Below are 24,660 nucleotides of genomic sequence, written 5' to 3' on the forward strand. Positions count from 1 at the left end.
CTGGGAACACACAAGAACTATTTCACGTCCGCGACACGTCCGCCGAAGTTTTGTATGCAGTGCTGCCAGTTCCCGTCAATCTGGCTACTTTCAGAGTCAAGTGGCGGAAAGATATTTTAAACAGCGGGAAATCTGGCTTTTTTATATCCGTTTATTTAATTTTTAATCCCTGTTCAGTTTTTACGCTTTTTTCCCTTTCCCGGCGGCAGAGCGAAATTTTTTCTCGAATGGCTCGCTTGCACTTGTATTTATAGGTTTCTTCAGAACCGAACCCAGCCGAAGCTGAGAGCGGGAGAGTAATTGTGCTCTCCTCTCTCAAACAGTGTTGTCAACTTAGCTGTTTTATGGCTATATTTAGCCAATTTAGCAGCAGCCTATTATTTTGGCTATTTTAAAAAATACATGTATATTTTTTATTTAAATTAGTAATTTGTATGTCTGCAGTGGATTAATTTTAGTCATGGTTTAGTTATGGTCATTAACTTCCAAAATATACCATGTCTGTCTATGCGATATTGAAATGAGATGTAATTGTCGAAACCATCGATATTTCGAAACGAGGCAAGAATAACTCATATGGCCGAAATTTGGTATTTTCGATTTCCAAGAAATTTTGATTGCATTTATTATCAATAAATTATGGTTAGTAAACAAATTTAAAAGCGCTTTAAATCAGTAAGAGGAAGAGGAGAAAAGAAAAAAATATATTTAGCCCTGTGTTCAAGTTTTGTACAGAGACGATAGAACAAAATACTACAGAGCTAAATTGTGTTCTCAGATGTTAATGAGGCACAATACAATACAATACATTGCAGAATATAAATTTTAATAAGACATTTTACGGTGCTATGGAAATACTGTATTATTGTAAATAATTAACTTAATCAATGAATTTAAATAAACTTATTACATTTCCGCTGTGAACTGGGTGAAAAACCAGGATCAGCAAAACCGCGTTCTTAAACCTTGGTTCGCGTCTGTGCTTTCATATTGCTTAAGCAGTGCAACAAGTAGTGCCCGCCCAAGAAAGCAGTGCGCCAGTGATTACAGTTGAATTTATTTTCCGTTAACGCAGGAGTTTTTGAAATTATATAAGTGACTGGAATCATTTAAAGTAAAAAAGTCCTCAACTTGAAAAAGCCCTATAAATAAAGTAATTATCATTCTTCTGAATTCTTCTTATAATCACTCTTTGAGTTTTATCTTAATAGCTTGAAAATAAACTTGCGCATGGGTAGCTTGGCTTAAATTTTTTTGTTTAATTCTACTGATATAAAAATTATAACATTTTGAAGAGTAGCGCTTCTTGCATTTAGAAAATATTCTTGTTTATTGAATAAATATATTATATTATATTATATTTGTTAATTAAAGAGCTTTGAGGCTCGCCTCTACATGCTGGATGCTTTCTTTAATTCCCTTAATTCAATTAATTTATTTATTATTTTGTTATGTTTGTAGAGAAAGTTGCAAATGAAGCCACTCAGCTATGAATACAGTTTGGATGTTAACGACAATGTAAAAACTATTTAGTACAAAATTCAAAATTGTTTCAAAATCAGTTTTCTATAAATCTCGCTCACTGAGTAAGATTATTACTAAATGCACTTTCTTGAAGAGCCACATTCTATAGTGTCCCACTCGAATGAAATTAACGTAAAAAGTGCAAACATTCATCAAATTTGATGCCGGAACTTTAGAAATATGAAAACCGCGCGTATGTGACCCGAGCACCTGTGCCACTGAGCGACATAAATTACGCATACGCCGTGTTAACCGTGGGAAAACATATAAATGTGTTGCCACCCACACGACAGCGCAAAAACAAATTGTTGTACCTTCTGCTGCTGTAGCTATTATTGCCATAACTTTAGACTTTTATGAGCAGTCAAAAGTCTGAGCTAGGACGTCTCCTCTCTCCCCTCACCCCCCTTGATATTAGCCAACGAAAATTTAACACTTCAAGTTTAATGAGCCGAAAAGTGCATGCTGGGAGACGGTACCAAGGCCGAAATACATTAGACTCAATTAATTAATTGATGCGGTTACTCGGAAGGAAAATTCCAGTGCTTGTGTTCAAGCCCTGATTTAAGAGTAAATTATTGCAAGACATTTTGCAAAAGTGAAATGTTTTTTTTTCAAGAATGGATAAATGGAAAATACTTGGCTGATGGGATTCAGTCTTGGGTTGGTAGATTGCCATTTCATATGAAGGAAGAAGATATATAGGCTAAAAAATAAAACAGAAAACAATTAAATGAAAAAAGGTAAATTATAAAAAAAGAAGTAAGCAAAACATACACATATTTTATGTAATTTTTAATGTCAACACAGAAATCATTTTAGAGTAACAAATTAAAAGGAAAAGTTTATTTTTAAAATGTATAATAAACATTGAAAAAAATTAGACATAATTATTAAATATTTGGTTTTAACAAACCAAATCCAATTCCAAGTCCTATTCTTTTTCAAAAAAATTTTAAAATTATTGAACAAATCCGAAATCAAACGAAACGACCGCAGAATCTGTAGTTTCAGCTTTCTTTTTTGTTAAAAAAATATATAAAATAATAAATAAACATTAGTTCATGTTTTAAATAAGTCCCTTAAGACAATTTACAATATAATTTATATATTTTATATACACAATTCAAATTTATACAAGACCTAAAAATATAACCAAGTATTTTGGTGTATCTGAACTCGCATTTTTAAATAATTAAATAATATAATTTAACAAGATAATGGATTAAGTTGTTTAAAAGTGGCTATAAATCTTTTAGTTTTATTTGAAAAGTACTTTCAAAAAAATCATGAAAATTCTACTGCTTTCACATTACCATTCGGCTTAACTTTTTAATTATCATAATATAACCAAACTTTAATAAAAATCATGTTGAAATTTGTCATAAAAATTTAACGTTTGCTTTATGCATTAATAAGCATTAAAAAAATATAACTGCGGAAAGGAGTTGGTGTTGGTTTTTGGTATTTAAAATAATAATCCTAATTTGCTACACCTGTCATCAAGTTTTTATAACCACGCGTGTGTGTGTGTGTGTGACTGACTGAAGCTGCACAAAAAGTAATTTGTAAAATTCTCAGCTATAAAACATTTATAATAAAAAGGTAGCAAGTGTCAAGCAAAGACCCCCCTGACCCCTTCATTACAGCCCCAGCTCCCCCTCCCCACCATCGCCTGGCACCCCAAACTCTCTTGGCCAACACATTTTTCCCATTTAGTTTGTAATAAAAAGCAAACATTAAAAACGTATATTCACTTCCAAACCGACATTACGGAAAGTTGTGGTTGAGAGGGAGGGAATTTTAGTTAGAAAGAATAGGGGGGGGGTCTAAAATACAGGGTGAACTGCAGGAGGAGATTTTTCCTCAGGTGGTAGAATCGTGGCTAATGGTTTAGAGAGGTTTAGTTTAGATAAAAGGTATACTTCAGGAGACTTGTAATTAAGAGATGATGCTAAGGACTTAAAATATAATTTCTAAATATTTTAAAATATTTGTTTGAAACAGAAGAAATAAATTTGTGTACTGACTTTATCAAATGTAGAGTACAACTTTGCTCATAATGAAAATTGTATTAACTTTTGATGTGTTTATATAATATAATCACCAGTAAATCCTACTTACTGTTAATTCATTTGCGACTCAATAAAACAGGAATTTTAACAGTGATATATAAATATAAAATGTCTTTAGGATAGTGGAAAACTAAAAATTAAAATTGATTTTCTTTTGTCACAAGTGTACTTAGTTTTTAGCTTTTTAGGACAGATAGATAACAGGAAGTTTAACAGTAAGAAAAAATATAAACTGGCTCTAAGAGTTTTACTCCAAGTGTACTTATCAGTTTTTAACCAACATAAAAATTTAGTAACTATAAAATAATAATGAAACTCTAGTTCTAGGATGATGATGAATTCTTAAAATAAAATCTTGATAACATAAGAACAACAACTTTAGAACTAAGAGTTTTTGGCTTTTATTTAAACGCAGAAAAATAAAACTGTAATATATAATAGAATAAAAATTTAAAATAAGCCCAAAATAGGATTACACTACATTCGTGATGGTCACGATGTTATGACCAAAACCCTTACCTTTTTATCAGTGTATTTAATTTCATTTTTATATAAAAGGAGTATATTATAATTTGAATTAATTCTTCTAAGTTTAAAAAACTTTAACAGAGAAATACTCCTAAAATAAAAAAATTAAACAAAAAACGCAGTGAAAAATGTACTTTTCACAAAGATATTCGCGAATTTCTAGAATGTTTTAAATTTAAAATAATTAAGTTCGCTGTTCTTTTTAGATGTTGCACGTTCTCCACACACACATTGACAAACCCTTATAACACATTTTAAATAATGAAAATTACGCTTAAAACTTTGGCTTTTGGGGGAAAAAGAGCAAGAGAGGGAGAGAGAGAAAAATAGAGAAAGAGATAGCAAGACAGCCAGCATAATGTTGCCAGTAACACACACATCAAACAAAAAACAAACAAGCCAAGCCTGGGTGGAAAATGGTCGGAAAAGTCGGTATACAAAAGAGCTACAAAATGACCAGCGGGTATTTTATATTTTTAGCTTTCATTTTCTATTTTCCGCAGTTCCTTACTTTTTTTTAGTAAGTTAATTGGAATAGTTTTTAGCCAAACATCAACAAAGCTTCAAGACCAGATAGTGCAGCGGTTTAGGGGGAGAGGCTGGCTCTCTACATATTTGATGTGCCAGAAACTGAGCTTCACAATATATGTAGTGTATAAATTAATTCCCAAAGAACCTTGAATATTCCAGCTGAACTTAGTAAAGTTTTCTCCTCTCTCTCCCTTCGCCCTTCAGTGAGGTCTTTTCCAGCCATATTGCTGGCCAGACATAAAACTTGATTTAATAACCGTTGCTGGCTGCCATAAAAATTTGAGCCATTAAAATTGCCAGAACAAAAATTCTTCACATAAACGAAAAGCATTTAAAATGAAATGAATCTAGAAATCCTTTGGGTTTGGATCGGGTTCACTGGGGGTCTTAAAGTCTTTATTAGCTGTTAGCAAGGCAAGGAAAAAACCTTCATAAATTATAATTTTTTTGTAAAAAGATTTTAGAATAAATTTCCTATGGTGTGCGTTATGAGTTTTCCAGGAGGTTTTCCACTTTGACCTAGTTATTTTTATATTAGAACATTTGGTTAAGAAAGAAAATTAAAAACAAATCTTGAAATATATTTATTACCTTTACGTATTACCTTTAATTTTATTTGTATTAATATATTTTATAGTAAAAAATAAATATATATCTTACCTTTCTGCTAACGCAGAATTAAACTTAATAAATTTCCCTTTAATTTTTATAAAAAATTTTAAAATGTACTCTTATTTTTTAATGATTCTTCTCCATTATTATAAAAAAGAACCCATTTGATATTTCTTTAATTTAGTTTTTATTGTTTTTAGTTTTTATGGTTTGTTTATATTTCGTTTAGTTTAATTTTATTTCATATTAATCACTTAATTTAGTTTATGTGTTTTCTGCAATTCGGATTTTCTGTTTTTATTCTTTTATAATGTAAACTAGACGATTATAAATTTCCTTCTTAAAAGTACAAATATTTTATATTTTATCTGTGCTTTCTTGGCGACGCTTTCTATGTGTTTTCATCGAAATGATTTTTAAATAAAATGGAAGAGTTCTAAGAGTTAAACAGAGTTGAATAAATATTAAAGAAAAGTATAATAAATGTGTTGATAAATTGGCAGTTTGTGTTAGTTTGAGGTAAGTCTTTTGTTTTATAAGAATAAGATGATAATAATATTATTGAATATTTTTTAAAATTATTATATTTGTAAAATAAAGAAAGAAACAAATAAAAATAAGATTTATTGAATTAAATTGACCCATTTCGTCAAGGCAGAGATTTCCAGGTTTGTTGCTGATTAATAAATTGAAATTGTGGTTAAAAATTATCAGAAAATTAATTACTGTTTGTTTATCTTGCTTTGTACACAAAAGGAGAAGCGTCACACATTTTTATGCTTCATCCTTAGAGCAATAATTAAACGATAAACTATTTATTTATTTTCAATTATGCCTTTCATTGTTGTCTTAGTTGATCCTTATCTATTTTGAGCGTTTTTTTGTTATTTTAGTGATTTTTATTTTACTTTTTTCATAAATTTACTTTAAGTAAATTTTACCACATTTTATGTTTATTTTGACTAGAGTATTTACACGGCCGCTAACAGAATTATCGTTTACCAACAAATTCCATCAAATGTTTGTTTGCCTTCAATTTGTTGATGAGTGGAAAAAATGGATTTGTGCTACACTTAACTAACGAATTGTATGTATCGTTAGCTTGATTATAACCATATATATTTATATATATGCGTATATATAGTTCACAACAGATCTATCGAGCAACTAAACACGGATATTTAACTAACATTCTCGAGCTATATGTACAGGTTTCCTTATCGTTTACGTTTATCTACGGAATTTAATGCAACTTGTTTTTGGTTTTCTGATGATTTCTTTGATTTCCCCATTTTTTCCTGTTGGGGGAATTAGCCTATGACTAAACAGAGATTAGGTGCAGTCTAGTAGTTGGTTTTATCCTCAATCCGAGAAGTTCTTCTCATCGGAGAAGCGTACATGGTGCTGCTGCTTGAGCCTTCCGCCCCGCTTCCCCGCCACCGTCGCTGACGGCGTTGCCGCCATTTTTACGATCCCGCTGCCGCCTTCGTTTCCGGTTGCGTAGCGCCCGTTGCTACTTCCGGTCGCTGGCAGTGTCGGCGACATGGTTGCCGATGTCGTTGTGGACGTCGGCGAGGAGGAGTTCGTCCACTGCTCGTCGCAGGAGCAGTAGCCCCGGGCCACATCGCCGCCCTCCAGGGCCAGGGCATGCATCTCCCGCTTGAATCGCAGCTTCTTCAGTTGCCGTTGCTTGTGGTCACCTCCAGCTCCAGCTCCTCCGGCTCCAGTTCCTCCCTTTCCCGCCATGACAGCGGCAGCTGCATTCACATCGGTTGGTGTCCCATTGAGTTGGACGTCATCATCCGCCCGTTTCGGTGCATAGAACTCCTCGGGCGTTTCCGCTCGCAGTGTTTCTATGGAGCTGGAATGAGGAGAGAGATTTTGTTAATTTTGATAAGCTAAATATTAAAATTAAATACAATTACATTTTATAAATGGAAGAACAATGTATTCTTAATTCGGATAAATCATATATTTAATTCAAATTAATTGAAAGAACTATATTATTTTGAATTAATGCAATTAAGGACTCAGCTCATAAATAGTCATGATTTGTGTGTTAAAATTAATGAGATTTAAGTGCTGACAATCCTAATAGCCGATTTTTAATACCATGCTCTTAAATGGTAATTTGCATATAAATCAAAGAGAAAATAAATACATTTCAATAAAAATGAATCAGTATACCATTAAGTATTAAATTATTAAACAGTTTTGGTTTTAAATTAATTAATGTTAGAAGAAATTAAGAGTAATTGCCTATTTAAAATGTTAAATATATACAGAAATTCGTGTATCCTATTGATTATATATAAGTAAAAATATAACACCATAAAATTAAAGCATAAACTATTGAAATATTCAACAGTTTTTGGTTTAAATCAATTAGTTTTAATACAAATTAAGAATAATTGCCTATTTAAAATGCTTATTTTTATAGGAAATCGTTTACTCTTCAGATTATACATATCTTAAAAGACCTTCTATCATCCCAAACACCATAGTTTTTAAAAAAATCTTGACATTTTTCCTTACAGTTACTCCCATCTAGCCCCATCAGCATTTACGACACAGTGCCTGCTAAAAGTGCAGCCCCATCAGTGCCACTCAGTTGGCCGCGGTATATCGCTAGAATTTTGCATATCTGTACTATCGGGTGAGCGGCTCCATTTGGTCGGAGGAATCGTTGATGTTGCGCCTTTCTCAGGGCCGCACACTTCATTGCGCTCTGTTGGCGCTTTCTATTTTCCCATTTTTCCATTATGCCTTTGTGTTTAGTTTAAAATTCAGCGGGAAAAATCTTCTGCAGCAGCTGCATGCCATATTTATTCAGCTTTACTTTTTTTTCAGTTCGTTTTTTTTTTCCAGCGTTCTTTTCCTCAAGTTTTTCTTCCACTATCGGTGTTTGTGTTTTTGTACCGCTTAAAAAGGATGTTTTGGGGGGTGTACCGAAATCAGTTACTTATAGATGCAGATTGAAATAAATAATGGGATTTTGAGATCTCAGTTTTCTGATTTTATACTGAATATCTGATTTTCCTCATTTGACTCATTTGTTATATCAATTGATAAACACTTGTTATTTAATAGTTTTGTATTTTATTTGTGACTGCTTAAAGTCTTTATTAAAATAAATTCAGATGGTAATATTTTCTGGCTAATCTGTGAAAATAATTAACAAGATAAGCGCATGACGAACAATAAACAATTGTAAGTATGTACATATATGGTGGAATAGTGGAATTTCGATATCATACATCAAACTATCACAAATATTGCACTCATATCAATATTATATAGAAAATATTGTAAATGTATCAAATGTAAATTTGAAAGATCGAAAAATAATGCAATTGATATTAATTTACTGCAAAATTAAAATTAAAATTAATATATAATATTCATGATTGATTTTCATGTAAATTGATTTAGTTCCGGTAATTATGAAGATGTTTTGTTCTTTTTATAAAAATCCTGAAATTAAAAAAAACACCGTTCCTTTTCGATTTTTAAGCATATCTTCAAATATCGATGAAGTATCACTATATCGCTATTTTCTGACATTTATGTTTCAGACTACTAATTTAGTTGTTACATTTTATTTATAAATATACACATATATATTCCTGTAATACATTTCTGAAAACGAACAGGAATAAGTTCCTATTATGCAGTTAATATTGCTCTCACAGTTTTTGCTGCATTTTGTTCTTACATTATTTTGGTTAATTAAAATTCTATTATACATTTATTGTAGAGGGTACCTTCTAGTCTTGTTGCTTGAAACCTTTCCACCAATTTTGTTTTCTTTCTTTCTCGCTTTATGCGTGCCCATTTTTGCAGTACAGTAAACTCGGGATGGCGAGAATTTATGCAAAGAAAGCGAAAAGTGCAAAGTAAAGTGCAGTTGCGAAAAATGCGCGGCTGCCTTTTGTTTTGCCAGCTCTCTCTGGCCATCCAAGGGGAAGTGGGGGGTTGGGGGTTGGTTTTTTGGCCTCCTTCTAGCTGGGGCTAGCAAGGGTTAATGGGGAGTGGGGGTGGGTGAGGGAACGCTATGCTGCACACAGTTGAGCGCACAATTTGGCGCAGATTGTTGACTGGAGTGGTGATGATGGACCAAGGGAAGGGGGGAGGATGCTTGGGAGTGGTAACCAAGGGAGAGGGGCAAGGGTGGAGCTTAGATTTTCTCCTCGCAAGATACCAAAACTAAAGAAGGGGAAGAAAGTCGTGAAAGCCCCGTCAAAACGAGGGAACTGAGTAATGCGCGTAATGCAAATCGCGGCTACAATGTGTGCATGTTACGGGTTGGCCAAAGGGGGGCGTAAATGGGGGGCGGGAACCATCATTAACGTATTACGCGCATGTTTGTGCAGCCACTTTGCATATCTTGTGCTGCTCCTCCAGGGGAGGGGGCCAGGGAAATAGGGTGGGCTAAGACTCTTCTTAAAGAAACAATAAACATCAGTCAAGTGTCGGAAACTTGGCCAGGTTCATAAGCTCATTTTCATAAATACTAAAAAGTGGAAGGAACCTCATTACCAGGTATAATTAACTTTAATTAAAGAAATATAGGTAGCGGAGAATAATCCCCCATAGTTATAATGAGATGATTTACTGATTAAGCTTTAAATATTTGCTTAAAAATATGCGGAAAAAATTTATGTTTAGAAATTCAATTTAATTGATGCAGATATATATCTTAATTTAAATACACTATCCATATAATGCACAGATCCTGCTACTTATTCCTTAAACTCTCTGGGACTTGATTATTATAGTAATTTTTATCTATAAACTATGAATTTCAGTGACATTGCAGACATATTATCATATGCATTTCTAAATTTAAATAAGTTATTATAAGTTATCCTTATAATACACAGATCCTGCTACTTGTTCCATATCCACCTAACTTTAAGCCCTCTGGGACTCTATGCAAGTTGAAAGTTTTGCGTTAATTACATAGTATATTTGGTCCACGAGGACTTGGAGTTCGTGTGTGCTGAAGAAACAAGATTCTCTTTTAGATTGTGCCCTAACGGTGGTGTTAAGAAATTTAAGCACACAATTTACTAAAGTTCTTGCCACATTTCTCGACAGCAAACTTGTCAGCCCCGCAGGCCCCAAAATAATTTCACCAACAAATCACAACAGATGGCAGTCAAAGAAACCTCAATTGATGATATTATAAGTGCAAAATCAATGAGAAATTCAAGCATTTTCCTTCATTTGTTGACTCAATTGATTAGTAATGTGTTGGATGAGCACATAACATAAATTTAGTTTGAAAATCCAAACAAGTAAATTCCAATTATTTATGTTTATCTACCAACTACTTAATGGAAATGCAATATAGAAAATATCAATGAGTTTTATGTGAATCGTTGAGAGATTTGTTTAAGGTTTAAATTTTAAAAAGGGAGGGTTTAATAATACACGTTAGATTTAAATGATAAGTTCCCAAATATCATTCAAAAGTTCATGAACATTTTAAAATTTAACTGGAAATATATCACCCGCTATCGCATTTGTTGGTAAAATATATGTTTTGGAGAAGACGACAAACATAATTAAGGTAATAAATAACTATACCCTTAAATAGGTTTGATTAACGTATGTCTCGATTATTTTATTCGGAGCTGCGATCGGAAAGCTTAGCTTCTAATAAAATTAATGGGCATGAGCTTATAAAAATAGTTAAGCTTAATAGATAACACGATAGCTTTAGTAAAATAAGAAAGAAGAGAGGAGAAACGAAGAGCGGTGCAGGTGTAGTCGTACACCTAGGGGCGCATGGCTAGGTGCTGGTTTGATCGGAACTATATTTATATTATTGAAAAATTAATAAACAAATTTGATTTTCTTTCTTTAATATATCAAAAAAATATTATTTTATAGCACATGTATTGCTAAAAAACCAAAACTTTATCGATATATAGAATATCTATCCTTTCATTGCCAATGCATTATTTTTTTAATTTTTATACGTTTATCAATAATAATATTAATATTTTCCCCTTGAACGTTTGTTTTCATTTCATTTTCCCTTTCTCTTCGGAAACGGAAGAATCTTTTGATCATAATTTCACCAAGTGCAAAAAAATATACTGAAGAGGGAAGAACTTAAACAAAGTATAAGGACCCGAAGTGGAGTGGCTCAAAGTAAAAGAATGTGAAATTAATGTTTATTGCGCTTTTAACACATACACACTTCGACACGCCCTCGTGTCCGGGTGTGTGCCATTCGCCTGTGTGTGCCATGGTGTATGTGTGAATGTGAGTGGGTGTAAATTTACATAAAAGTTGCCATTTGCCCTGGGCCCCCTCCCTGCTCTCACTTTGGCTGGAAGGGAAAATTGCATTTCCACAGGGCCAAGAGCACAGCAGCGCAGAAATGTTAATCAGCTAAAAGTTAAGGAAACCAGAGTGGAGGCTGCCAGGGCATCGTGGGTTAAACAAAAAAGGCAAGAAATGCAAATTTAATTGTATGCCAGGTGAAATAGTGTTCTGACCCCACACAAACATGCCCGCACACCCACATCTCAAGTCAGTGTTGCCCGTTGAACTTATTTCAGGCCTAGCTTATTTGAAAATTAAAAAGCTTATGAAATTTGAGAAACTGAGATCTCCACTGATAATAAACTTTCAGAGAGAGGGCCACCTTATCATCTGGTAATACTTTACTCTCTCTAATACTCTATCTCCCTCTCTTCTTCTTTTCCTTTGGGTAAAGCTCACCAGATGGAGTTTCGCAAGTTCGGCATGCGCTTAGTTTCTTTTATTCATTTAAAGAGTTAATAATAATGATCACGTGTTATTATAGCAAACAATCAAATATTTCCAGTCCGTGTGTGTTTTATCTTTTAGTTTTCAACCAAATGCATTCATGTACATACATACATACAATTACATTTATGTGTATTTGTAATGCCAAAGTGTTTTAATAATGTGGTTGCAGTTTTCTTGGTGCACTGCTTTTGATGATAAGCAAAAAGTGTACACACAAGTATATCAAGAAGCAAAAACATAGGTAAGTATGGCAAGAAGCAAAAACAAAAGCTTGGCGGTGATCACCTATTCCAGTTATGTCAGCGGCGTTCCCGTAGAAGATATATGTACATATATATATATATATATATATATATTCTATTCTATATATATATATATATATATATTCTAATATCAAATGGCCGTGGAAAGGTGGACAAGTGAAGTAAAGCGAGTTATGAATTGCAGTGTTTCCTTATTCTCTTTTTTTTTTTTTTGTTGAGTGCTCTTACTGGGAAGTCCCAAATAATTTGTATTTATTGAAAAAAAATATATTCCCATATGTGTGTGTTTAATATTTTTTTTGTTTTTGTTTTGGGTTATCAAAAATGTAAAGGAAAAATGTATGTATGTATGTATGTATGGATAAATGTTTGCCTTTAGTTTAGCGTATTTCTTAATTTTCGATTATCGTTTTTCTATGCTATATTGACTCAAAGTGTTGTGTTAGTGTTAAAAGCAAGAAGCAAAAACAAAATAGCCATAACATGACCACTGATAAATGCAAAGATGTAGAAGAAACAGAGGGTAAGTGCAATAAAAATATATATTTTTATACATTTCCGTATTTGGTTATGGCTTGTTTTTCAGCATTTATTTTTTATATTTATTTTATTTTAATTTATTTCTGCTCAGAATCTAGCTTTTAATGGGAGGGTATAACTTGGCAGCACTGATACAAGTGCCTGCAAGTGGGCAGGAAAAGTACATGATAAAAAACACTTAAGTGGCAGAATCTTTTTAACGCAGGCTCTTATTAAAGAGGATTACAATTTAAAAAAATATATGAAAATATTAAGAATTTTAAATGGGGAGAAATACAAAAATAATGTCGTTTTTAAGATGAATAAAAATTAGGAATCTTATTATGTGAAAGCAATAGATAGAAAAGCCTAAATTATATTTGAAATATTTGTTTAATCTATACGGGAATTCAGAAAATTTAAAATAATTTCATTCATATTGAATAAATTTTTTTTACCGGGATAAAATAATTAATAAGAATTTCTTGGAGTGAAAAAACAATATATTCTAAGAAACACCAATTATTAATGTATAATTGTATATATTTATATTGATGCCTGTTTTTTATAGATATAGCTCTTCTCAATTCTCTCGTCAAATATAATGATTTTAACTTATTATTAAATGTCGCTTGTTGCACTACAAAACTCTTACTCCCAGTGAAGTTATACAATTTTCCGCAACTGTTTTTTAGCCTTAACTTTTTGCTTCACTTCAACTTTAGAATTCTGTTTCTCAGTTTTTCCTTTGAGTTGACAGCCGCGTCAGTGTGCGTCACAGCTGGGTTTCAGTTAATGCAATTACCCAATTTTTTTGTTGTTGGCCACATTGCAGTTTTAATTTGGTTTAGCTCGAATTTCTAGAGTCCCCGACACTGGGCTCATAAATTAGTTGAGGGCTCGGTTTCAAGTTGCATGCCACAAATTGCCTTGCACCTTGCTAGTTGTTATGGCCGGGTCTAGTGGCTCCAGGTTTCATTTCGTTTACAATTTCATTCCCTTTGCCTTGGTATTAATACCTATATTTTATTCGTCGTTTTCTTGCTGCCCTTTTGTCCTGCGAAAAACTCTCCATTAAAGCTCTCCCTTTTTTCGGTATTCGGACGCCCGCTCTTTGTCATTTTTCCATCCCGGTGGCTGCGACATTTGAGTCCACCTTGAACCATGAACTCGGTTATATGCTTCGTGCATATTTATTTTTATTTGTTTTTGTTATTATTTTTTTATTTTATCAAATAAAGAGGCAGCATTTTTTGTTGCCGCATGTTTGACATGCCGTTTGTTATTTTTGATCAGAGTCTGTGTGCGCAGATATTTTATTCTACCTTTTTTTTGTGTTGGAATGTACCGTCACGACCTTTGGTTTTTCTTCTTTTGTCCTGTGAAGGGTTCAGACATGATTGTCATTTTTGTAGGTAGCAGTGCTGCTGGGAACTATATTTTAAAGGGGGTTTCTGACTATATTTGTAATTGCCCAGAAATTTGAGTTTTTAGTTTTTTATTTTTAGAAAACAAATATTTGTGCTTGTAGCCCTTAAATAAATCGGCGTGAAAGGGCTTGACCAATGACCCAAGTTCGTTGTATCCTTTTTATACCCCACGTGGCGTCACAAATATTGCACCAACGAATGGAGTAAGACGCGAAATGAATAATAAATATTATAGGTATGAATATGCGAAAAAAAATTGGGAAAAATCACAATGAGTTCACTCTGAATCCCTAGAGACCGTTGCCTTTAGAAAAAAAGGATATCAAGGATTATAAGGCGCCATAAGTTAGGGATAAAGGCAGGTTAGTAAGAAAATGATATAAAGCTGGACTGGGATACAAATGAGTTGAGTTGAATAATTTATAAATCTTTCAAGAAATTCACATTTTTCTGTTTGAAACACAATCTGCATTCCTATAAAATAAATAAAACAACATTGTTTTTTTTTTATATGAAATTTTAAGAGAATAAATTAATAAGAAGAGTTATTGAAATTATAAAGAGTTCAATCAAAAACTTAATGATTTTACTTATACATTTAATACTTAAATTGAATTATCAATATAAAATGTAATTTAATGTGCAATAATAGTATAATAATATTGGTTTAATTTGTTATTACATAACCAAAGAACTCTCAGAATCAGAATCAGAATTACTACTGATAATAAATCTGTAAAACTACTACAAAATCTTTAAAGCTTTCTCATATTTTTTCTCAGAAATATTATAATTCTTTAAATTAATTGTATAAAAAAAAACTCACCCCGTTGATGACTATAAGTCCAACTCAAAGACCGATACCTATCAGACGCGCATCTCGTCCATCGCTGCCTGCGGCACCTGCTGCTGTTGCTGCTGCTGCTGCTGCTGTGCATGTTGCTGCTGATGCTGTTGGTGCTGCTGCTGCTGGACACTGACGGGCGAGGCGGAGGTCAGGACCATGCCCTCGCCATGCGTATGCACCAGGTGGGCGGCATGCGAATGGGAGTGGGTGTGATGCCCCTTTGAGGAGCTTGGAGCACTGCTCACGCCGCTGCTGCTACTGCCACCGGAAGGCGTTTGATCGAGTAGAATATTGCCACCACCACCGCCCACGGCCACGCCCATTGCCGAGTTGGTGCTGCTACTGTTGGTGGTTGTGGAGGAGGCGGTACGAAGCGGAGGTCGTGGTCCGCGTATGTGGTGCGATTGCATTCCAGTGAGGACAGCTCCGTTGGCCTGATGTTTGCTCGACTGCTGCTGTTGATATTGCTGAAGTTCTGCTGCACGAGGAGAAAAACATTACGTTTTTGAATAAGAATTTTTAAAGAGTTGTAGTGTTAACTTTAAATTTTTAGAGGAAGAGTCACAGCCAAGGGAATTACCATATGTTTTTAATGTAAATTTTAAGTTATGGTTTTTAAATAGTTTCTCAAAAATACTATTTTAATTTGGTAAATTTGTTTAATTTATGAATATTTTAAACAAACCAGAAACATTTAATTATGTTTTTCATAACACCCAAAAATCGATATTTCGATATTTTTCCTCTCTGTTAGGTTGGAAGGTTGGAGGATGTAAGCTACTTATGTACGTTATGCACATGTTGGCATATTATCAGGCAAATGTTTATTGACGAGCAGAAGCGGCAGCAACAAAAAGTCAATTTGTAAACAACAATGTCAACCATTAAACACACATTCCCATTTCATCCGCAGGCGACATCGCCGCCGTCATCCACATTCATAGAGTGAGTGAAAGAGTATGTGTGTACGTCATCGAAGCTGGTTGCACTTTTTGTTCCATTGAATTGGCAATGTAACTGGGGAAGCATGTGTGTGTGTGTGGAGGGGGGTTCCCCATTTTCCACATTTCGATGTCGTTCAACTTGTCGCCATGATTGCCTTCGAAATGCAAAAGCGCAAAATGTGCAAAGCTATTGACGCGTCTAATATTTTGATGCCAACCCCACTCCCGAGAGGCTTCATTGTGTGTTTGGGAGGTCCTTTTCCTGTTCCTATTCCTCTCTTTCTCTGAGTGTGTGTGTGTGTGTGTCTGGGCAGAACTAATTTGTTTGCCTTTCTTCCACAGACACAATGCAGTTTTATTGGTGAGTCGGCACTAAAACGGTGCAACTCTTTGGAAAGGAATGACGGCGGGTGGCGCAATAAAAACTCAAGTTGGTGACTGCAAGTCCTAGCTGCGATTAAGCAATAAGTTTGCAGTGAATAAGGATATTCAAGCATTTCGTACTTGAGAGGTGAATTCATCCGGAAACGGATTTAATCAAATTTGCATTTGCTATTTTGTTCTGCACGGAAACTTTGAGTTTAAAATATCTTTGTAGTAGTAATAAAATCAGGAAGGGTTTAAGTTCTCTTAAATATACTAGTTGATGTTGAGAAGATAATAAAGGAGACTATAGTAAATAAATTTCTGATAAGTACATTAAGATATTTTCATGAAACTCTAATAATTGAAATAATGAAATCAACTTTGCCTTTGTCTGCTCAGAAAATTAAATTTAAAGTTTGTATTTGAATAAATCTCTGATATATATATCGAGGTTTGGGTACTCTTTATGTTTGTGAAAATATAATAAAAGTCATTAATATTTGTAGTCAAATAGACGATATGGTTGCAGTGTCAATGAAGTACTTTAAGTCATTTTCCTGGCTCGAAGGACCAAAATCAAAGGATGATCGTCCTTTTGTCTAGTATTATTTATATAAGGCAAACCAATATGTTAAATTGATTTATATACAAATAAAAACAGTGATTTTTGGAGTGAGTGCTCTTTTTTAAGTTAATCAATTTCAAAATCCAAAATTTTCTTTAAATTTATCCCTCAAATATTTTAATAATTTATTCAATAGATATCGATATAAATTTGCAATTAAATTAGCTTTTTAAATCAATTTATTTACCATGACAATATCATAATGTTGCATAAACTTTCAGTTTCCTTCCTCTTCTTAAAATTTCTTAAAAGATTGAGAGCTTTAGGACTCCACTTTAGCTTTGTTATAACACCTTTATTAATTTTCTAGATGCAAAACCATCCGCTTATTATTTTTATCCCCTTGAGTTTGGAATCCGTTGTACCTAGACTCCCAACAGAAACATTTTTAATCATGCTGGGTTCTTTGGCTTTTCTGAGCTCCTTCTTAGACCTATATCTTTTAAAAATGCAAAGAGATATATTCATTAGTCATTCAAGATGTCCCTGGGCAACCTTTAATCCCAGCTAAAAACAGCTTTCACTAATTAGAGGTTTAATTCAACAAAGTACACTCGATGGCAGAGCGTACCAGCAGCAGTAGAAGGCGAAGGACTGGGCCCTTTTGCTTTTTATGTTTATGGCTCGGACTTTCTGGGGATTTGATGGGCAGCCCCTTTTGGGGCAAAGTCAAGTGGCCAAATGGACTGGACCTAAGAGAGCATTCAGCATCAAATGTACCGGATTATGCTGCCTGGCTTTTGGCTAGTTAGAGTAGAGCCTTTCGGAGATTTGCCACGAGATTTCGCTTCTGGACGACGGAGATCAAAGTCGACCAAAGGCCTCAACTGAGGCATAATTTAACCATTTTTTTTGTTGCTAACAAAAATACCCAGGCACGGGTGGGACCCGTGGAGAAGGGACCGCAAATGCTGAAGTGCTTCGTGCAATTTCCCCAAGGAGTGTGGTCATCATTTATGAATATGAAATTAACAACGGTGCGTATGCGTAATTTGTAATGAAAGCCGCACCGAACGGAACGAAGACCGACCCCCAACCGGGCATTGGCCACGTGGTCGTATGCAATAAATTTTCAATTTCCATAGCTGGAAGTTTTTGCTTGACCGGACAACCCGCAGCGAAGCAAATGTAATTTATATGCACATCACTTATACGCACTGTTGCAATTACAATGCAAATGCTGCAACAAATGCGTATAACGGGGCGCACTGAAAATATTATACCCGAAAATATCGATGCTGCCGCCGTAATAATGCACTCAAAAATGCTTGCCCCCAAAAATTCCGCTCAACGGATGTTGATTAGTATGAAATGACAAGACCGGAAATGCCGCGCATAACTCAAAAAAAGGGAAATAAAACCGAACTGCCAGTTGCACGAAGCTCTCTTGACCACACGGACATGACCAGCCACTGCGGAGTGGCCAATGGGGAGGAGTTGGTGGAGAGAGGGCTCAAAGGGTTAAGGGTGGGGCATGAGTGCAACCACTCTACCATGTGGATATTGTGGGTTTTGCTCGCCCAACTAAGTGGACACACAAGTGCAGCCAATTGTGCTGTCCTGTTTGTATGTGGGTTGTATAGTGGCTAAGGGGTTTGTAGGGATGAAAGGGTTTGGGGTTAAGGGTCAGGGGGGCTACAGTCCCACGGTTGTCGCATTAATGAAGCATGCTCCACTCTCTGACTCACTCACGTCAATTTATAGCTGAATTTAGCCGTTTCCGGTCTTACCCCTACCCCTCCCCCCAGTTGACAGTTGTGGGATTTATGAAAAAAAAACTGGAGGGAAAAATTATATAGTATACTTAGCAGGGCATGTGACAGGAAATTGGTGGAAAAGGGGGTGGGGTTGGCGGGGGGGGGCTCTGTGGGAATTTATGGCCCAGAGATAGTGAAGTAACGCGCCCAAGCAGCTGCACTTAATGTCTGCCATCAAATCAACTTGCGACGAATGCAACGTGATTGTCATGGGCTTAAGTAACCAATGGCAATGGAATCCGAATTGAAATTGAACTTTGTTGTGCTTTCAAGCACTTTTGAGGGGTAGTTTCATTCTGATTTCAGTCAAGTTTAATTTATGAATTGAGATATAAGGTGATTTATTTGTTAAATTGTAAAGATATTCTTGTATAATTATATTTTTCGGAAGGAAAATTTAAAGTTTTGAGGGATCTCAAGTAGTCCATTTAAAATACGAAGAGATCATAATTATAATTAGTAGTAATTTTCATGTAAATCAATTTGAAAATGTACTATTTTTTCAAGTTACACAAATAAACTATCAAAAATATCTTCCCTACTTTTCAACTCATTGAGTTCTTCCGATATTTCTAAACTAATTGATAGCCAATCTTAATCATACTCCATTCCATTTGCTAATCAACTCTTTATTACCGAAATTTTGTGAAAACATTTCGAGTTCTGCATAATATTTCAGAGCAATTAACAGTTCAATTGGCCACAACAGATTCGTAGATATTTTACGCCCCACCCAAATCCAAGACAACCCAAAATCTAAAAGCCTGACAAATGATACAAATAATCATTTGAGGCAGATAGAAACCCCTTGATGGCAGCCCGAGTCCAAAATGGTTTTCAAATTAGCAAACGCTTAAGCAAACTGCCAAATGCCAGGCACAACATTTAAATGCGATTGCTGCAACAATAGCAACAGCAACGGAAGCAGCAACATCAAGAGCAAGAACAGAGGTAGCGGGCGGAACAACAAATGAGCTTTGTGTCAAAGTCCAGATTAGCATACAATTTAGAGCATTTCAATCAAACATAAATCACAACGAGCCACTCGAACTGGACTGGCAAGTCCTGCCAGGGACTCCTGCGAAAGGTACACGAAATTGTGCGTAGTAAATCAAAGAGGGATACATAGATACCAAAAAGGCGGCCAAGGTAGACAAAAGGTATTGGTCGAGAGCCGGAAAAGCAACAGTATAAAAAATCTATTTTTCAAAATGCAATCCGAAGAAATCAAACCGGATATCGCTGGTGGGATGGTGCCGGAAATTTATGTGCTTCTATTTAGCATTGAGTTAGAAGTTGCGAGGAAGCGGAATTGAGCGCACGAACGAGCAAAAATTAAGTATACGCCGCCGTGCACTCAAGCAGCTCATGCGTGTGTTTTCGCATTTGTATCTGTGCGCTTTCCCTGTGTGTGTGTTTGTGTGTGCCTGTGTGTGTGGAAGAAGCACAATTAAATTGGATTTATGGCGCGCATGATTGCAAAATGAAGTTAATGCGCATACAAATACAATCGAGCCAAAAGAAAAATGATTCTCGAACTTCTCCTTGGTAGCCGGGCGGAAATCGTACCTTGTTTGTCATGTCATCAATAATCGAGGAGCAATCGAGAAGTTGGAAGTTGGAAGTTGGGAGACGGGAGACGGCAAAACTGGCGCAAGTAAATTGAATGAGCATATTAAAAAAGGGAAAGTATTACATGGCCCTCCTCCTGTGCAAGGAAGTGCCGAGGAAATGAAACTCGGCACACACACACATATCTCCACTAGAAGCTCGAGCTTCGAGAGAGAGCCAACTCGATGAAATATGTAAGAGGAGCTGGCCATGTAGATTTATGTTGGCCCAGCATTGGTGGCTCTGAAAAATTTATTAGCCAGTCGTCGTGCCGGCCATAGATGGCCCCGGGTTAATGTTAGTTTATGCAATAGTTTGACACATTTGACAGGGGAAACGCTTCTAATTGATTGATGACAAATGGGTAGCGGCAAAAAGTTGCTCAACTTCCGGCAAAAATGAAATCATTTATCTTCGCATTGAAAGTTGATAGAGAATGGTTAAGTTTTGTTTCTAGAAACTAACTTTAATTAAATGGGTTTTGTAGTTGAAAATTAGTTCAAGTTTAAATATTAAGTGAAGTTCTATATATTTCTTTTAGCACAAGTTGTACATTATTAAATCTTGCAAGCGGGACATTTTTGAATTGATTTAAGCCTTGAAAATAATATTTTCTAAGCTAAATTTTAAGAAAATCCGTCTTTTTTAGACTTGTACCTTTAAGAATCCTTCAAGGAGTATATCTTTTACTTCGAAGCAACTCTCAAAACAATTTGTAATTCAAAGCCAACCATTGTCGTAAATTTTTGGTGGAGCTTGTGCATTAACTGAAGTGGGATTTTGTTTTTATAAGGCTATCTATTCTCTTACCAAAACTGGACACCACCGCCATTCTTCTTATTTGTGACCCTTTTGGGCTGCAAAAAACCCAACTGACCACTAAGGGTGATATGAAATCTCCCACCGAAAATCTCTCTCCCCAAACCCCTGGAGGCAATAAAATAATATTGTCTTATCTAACTATGTGCGCAATGCACAACAACAAAAGGGACAAATGGAAAAAGTGCGCCAACTATTCTCGATGAGGGAATTTTCCGATGTGGCATGGGGAGAACGTATTATTTGTATTCCCGCAGTTGGCAAGCGTCTATCATTTTAGGGGGAAATCGTCAAAAGCCTAGGCGAAATAATAAAACCGAAGAAAGTGAAAGGAAAACAGGAAGGGAAAATATCTATACAGTGGAAATAATTTCAAAATCTATGAAATATTTTTTTTTGAAAATATTAGAAACATAAATAAATGTATAATAAATATAAATAAACATGGTATTAACTCGGTTAAAAAGAATATTAAATTTTATAGAGAGGATAATCTTTGTATTGAAAACTCTTCTAGAGAAAAACTTTGCTTTTCCCATTAATTTCTTTCACTGTACAGCGAATAACCACGCACAATGTGACGGCATCGATGCCATCGAATAATGTTTGGTTGGCTTTTCTTTTCATTGAGGCGAGGTCCTGCTTCTGTTTGGGATGTCGAGGACAAACGGCAAACATATGCCGATGGCAGGGCATGGGGCATGGGGCATGGGGCATGGGGGTAAAAATATGGTCAGAGAGGTGAAGTTGGGGTTTGCAAATAGATTTTTCATCATTTTTTGTCATTTTTCCTCTGCTGCTGTTGCTGCTTCTACCGCGTACACACGGCGTATGTGTGATAAACACTACCGCGTACACACGGCGTATGTGTGATAAACACTTTTTGCACTCTCTTTTTGTACCCCCAACGACGGCTGCTTTCTGGCTTGTTTTTTCCTGCCGAAATTTCAATAATAACATTTGTATGAAGCTGTTTATGCCTTGGCGGCCGAAGGGAACTGTTTTTCTGCGGTTGCCTGCCGTTGACAATGTGGATGACAATCATGTCACGTCATGGATAAGGTGCTTTTCCTCTCCCAGTCTATATTTTACCCCGCCCATCATCTTTTTACTCTTTACAGTTCTTAGCAGGAAAATAGCACTGAAGAGGGGTGAATGTTTTTACTTGATAAGAAATTCATTTGCTGAAGTTAGGTACTACAAATAAGGCAAAAATAAAATACAAAGTGTAATAATCTTAATTATTATATAATATAAGAACAATATTGACCATAATAATAGGTTTTCATTTAAGGAATCGACAGAGAGTATATCGACCTACTTTTTAGGTGCTCTTTTATTCGTTTAGTTATTAACATTAAACTTAAATCACAAATTAATTAAGTACATTTAAAGCTAATCTGAAATATTTCACTAAATTTTAAAGATTCCAGCATTTTTGACTATTTAATGGAATACTTCAGTAATATAATTTCAAAAAATATTTGCAGAGTAAAAATAAAACATATGTTAAATAGATATAAGCGATTAATAGATATTCCATAGAACATTATTTATATTGTATAAACCTATAGAGTTCCATAAGATTTTTAAATTTAAAAGGTTTAAAAAATATGTCTAAAAAATAGTACATCTTTAAAAACAAAAACATTTGAACTGAATTTGCTACCTGAAAATTTCCATTAAATACTTTTATATACGCTTTAGAATTTTTTTATGCCGTATTTATATATAAAGCACTCTGGGTAGTTTTCTTTTTTGAGTACTAATTTGTTAACCTCAATTGTACATACTTTCGGCCCTGTTTGAGATGCTTAACAGGCAACTCGCGTTTGCCTTTTTGTTTGCTGCCTTATTTTTATTATATTTATGCCGGTTTTTTTTTGTTGCTCCTGCTGCACCCCTCCCTTTTCACATACTACATGTCAGCAAAAATCGTTTACGCTTCATTGTTTTTACTCAATTTCGTTGATTTTTTTTTGTTCCTGCCACTTGCTTGCTCTCATTTTTTTGCACTTGTCTGAGGTCGGCTCTTTTATATTTCCTTCATTTCTGGGCTCATCCGCCAAAAACTCTCTATGCAAAGTATAAATCTAAATAAATTGAAAAAATACTGTAGCGCAGAGGAAAAAAAAAGAAAGAACAAATATAAAAAAAGCCTCACTTTGAGTGCTTAACGCTGGCTTCAAAGAGCTCAAAACCATTGCACAAAATCAAAATATAAACAAAAATCATCGAAAGTTGAATCGAAAATGATTAAGGCCCCCAAAAAAAGGCTGACTAAGGATTTTTATCGATTGAACGGACCCAGTTCTCAATTCCCATTCATGTATGCATGGGGCTAGCTTAGTTTTAAGTCTCTTTCTAATCAAAATTTTGCCAAACAAAGTCGATTTTTCTTTTTTTTTTTTTTTTATTTTGTAGAGCAAACCAAATACACGGGCATTCAGATTGCCCCTAAAAGTTGGCAACACATTTTCCAATTCACTTTGCAAGTCCGTAAATTGAACGCTTAACTCTAGTGTGGGTGTGTTCTATGTGTGTGTAAAGCTTTTCCACATGATTTATGAGGGGTGAAAAAAGGTGAAAATTTAACACTTGTTTTTCCATTTACATTTATGATAAATATTCAGAAAATTAAATTATATTGGAATGCAATGGCCACTTGAAAGGGTTATGATTTAAAGCAAATTTTGTTGAATTTTATCTTACATTTATTTGATATATTTTAAAATTAAACAAGTATTTAAATCTTACAGCTAATTCCGAAATATATAAAGGGTAAAATTTTATATTAAAATCTTACAACTCACTCGCACAATATTTAAAGGGTTGAATAATACACACATATACGTCGTTGAATTAGTTGTAAGATTTAAATGTTTGTTAAAATTTAAAACAACAAAACCCAATCTACCTAAGCTTCCTTTCTATTTAATAAAGAATATAAATATTTACCAAGATTTAATCTTAATTAAATACACTTTATATCCTGAGCAACACATTGAATTTCATGCTTGAATATTGCCTGCCTGAGTCGTTAAAGTAAACAAAAGATGAACGTAACTGGCCTCGAATTAAATTATGAAATCTTTTGCCAATATTCTGGCAAAAACTTGAGCCGGAAACAAAATTTGAAGTGAAAGAAACTTAACCTAATGAGCCATTTAACTGCCGTTCAACAATGTCAGCAAACTCACATAATCCACAGGCATTTCGCAAACACAGGAGCCAAGTGAAGGCAACAGGAACGGCATCAGCAACAACAGCAATGAGTTTAATGTGCCACTTGAGTGCCTTAAGCGGACAAAAATCTCAGAACAAACATTAATTACACAAGGATTCTCGCCCAGACACAAACTACCGTTGACTTTAATATTTATAGTCCTCCTTCGGTCTCTCTCTCTGACCGGCAAAAAG

The 24,660-nt window shown here is 34.7% G+C and overlaps 1 protein-coding gene across 1 annotated transcript in view; it reads right to left on the bottom strand.

The window, feature by feature from the left end:
• Positions 1-5,440: 5,440 nt before the first annotated feature.
• The window catches only part of Nlg4 (Neuroligin 4), a 50,787-nt gene continuing 31,567 nt past the window's right edge, over positions 5,441-24,660 (bottom strand). The window contains exons 13-14 of the mRNA XM_086831684.1: positions 15,098-15,596; positions 5,441-7,131 (exon numbers count right to left, since the gene is read on the bottom strand). Coding sequence (XP_086687810.1) covers positions 15,139-15,596 — 458 coding nt within the window. The 3' untranslated portion in view covers positions 5,441-7,131; positions 15,098-15,138. The remainder of the gene's footprint in view (positions 7,132-15,097; positions 15,597-24,660) is intronic.

Source organism: Drosophila serrata, unplaced genomic scaffold (genome assembly GCF_035046125.1).
Source record: "Drosophila serrata isolate PLE 108 unplaced genomic scaffold, ASM3504612v1 contig_241, whole genome shotgun sequence".
NCBI classification, from domain to species: domain Eukaryota; kingdom Metazoa; phylum Arthropoda; class Insecta; order Diptera; family Drosophilidae; genus Drosophila; species Drosophila serrata.